The sequence below is a fragment of the Debaryomyces fabryi genome (genome assembly GCF_001447935.2).
Source record: "Debaryomyces fabryi strain CBS 789 chromosome Unknown contig00449, whole genome shotgun sequence".
Taxonomy (NCBI): Eukaryota; Fungi; Ascomycota; class Pichiomycetes; order Serinales; family Debaryomycetaceae; genus Debaryomyces; species Debaryomyces fabryi.
The window spans coordinates 1-753 of record NW_015385870.1 but is presented as its reverse complement, the minus strand read 5'-3'; the positions used below and the strand labels follow the sequence as shown (position 1 = coordinate 753).

The 753-nt window shown below is 40.2% G+C and overlaps 1 protein-coding gene across 1 annotated transcript; it reads left to right on the top strand.

The window, feature by feature from the left end:
• Nucleotides 1–132: 132 nt before the first annotated feature.
• On the top strand, nucleotides 133–724 carry AC631_06005 (uncharacterized protein; the record flags this gene model as incomplete). The annotated part of the gene is made up of 1 exon (XM_015614834.1): nucleotides 133–724. A coding segment is annotated over one exon (592 nt), but the record flags the coding sequence as incomplete, so codon positions are not given.
• Between the last annotated feature and the right edge of the window lie 29 nt (nucleotides 725–753).

Sequence of the window (753 nt, the reverse complement as noted above, 5' to 3'; positions counted from 1 at the left end):
GGGGCAGGAGTTTTAGCCGAAGCTTTGAATCACATCTCTTCCAGATCTGAACTGGATATTGAGAAATTTGTTCTGAAGTTGGGGGTTTATTCTATTTCTGACCAAGACGATGCAGGCCCATGGATTAGATCCATGTTTCCCAGTGTTTTGTACATTTCTTCAATTCATGGTTTTAATCAATATGGCCTTTCAACATGGGTGGGAATTTCAGGAGAAAAATATAACCCATTTGATTTTGGAGGTCCAGATACATCACTAGTTACAAAAGAATGGTTAAATGAAAATATTCGTTCTTTAGGGGCACTAGGATCTGTATATCCGGAGCCAATGTTTATAATGGAGGGTGATACGCCTGCTACATTATTTGTATTGCCAAATGGCTTAGGAGTACCTGAAAACCCCAACTTTGGTAGTTGGGGAGGAAGATACACTTTATTTGATCAGAGCGGGAGATCCAACCATTATGCTGATGCTACTGACCATGTGGTAGGTCAAGATAACCGTACTCATGTTAGCAACAAGGCTACTATCTGGAGATGGAGGGAAGGCTATCAAAATGATTTTGCTGCTCGAATGCAATGGACCATAAAGGATTTTAAGGACACGCTGCACCCTCCCATAATCGTTGTCAATAAGACACAGAGTGTTAAACCCTTTGAAATGAAGGCTCTTGTCGGTAGCAGAATTGTTCTAGATGCATCAGAAAGTTATGACTTAAACAATCGTTCGTTATGTTTTAGGTGGTTCATTATA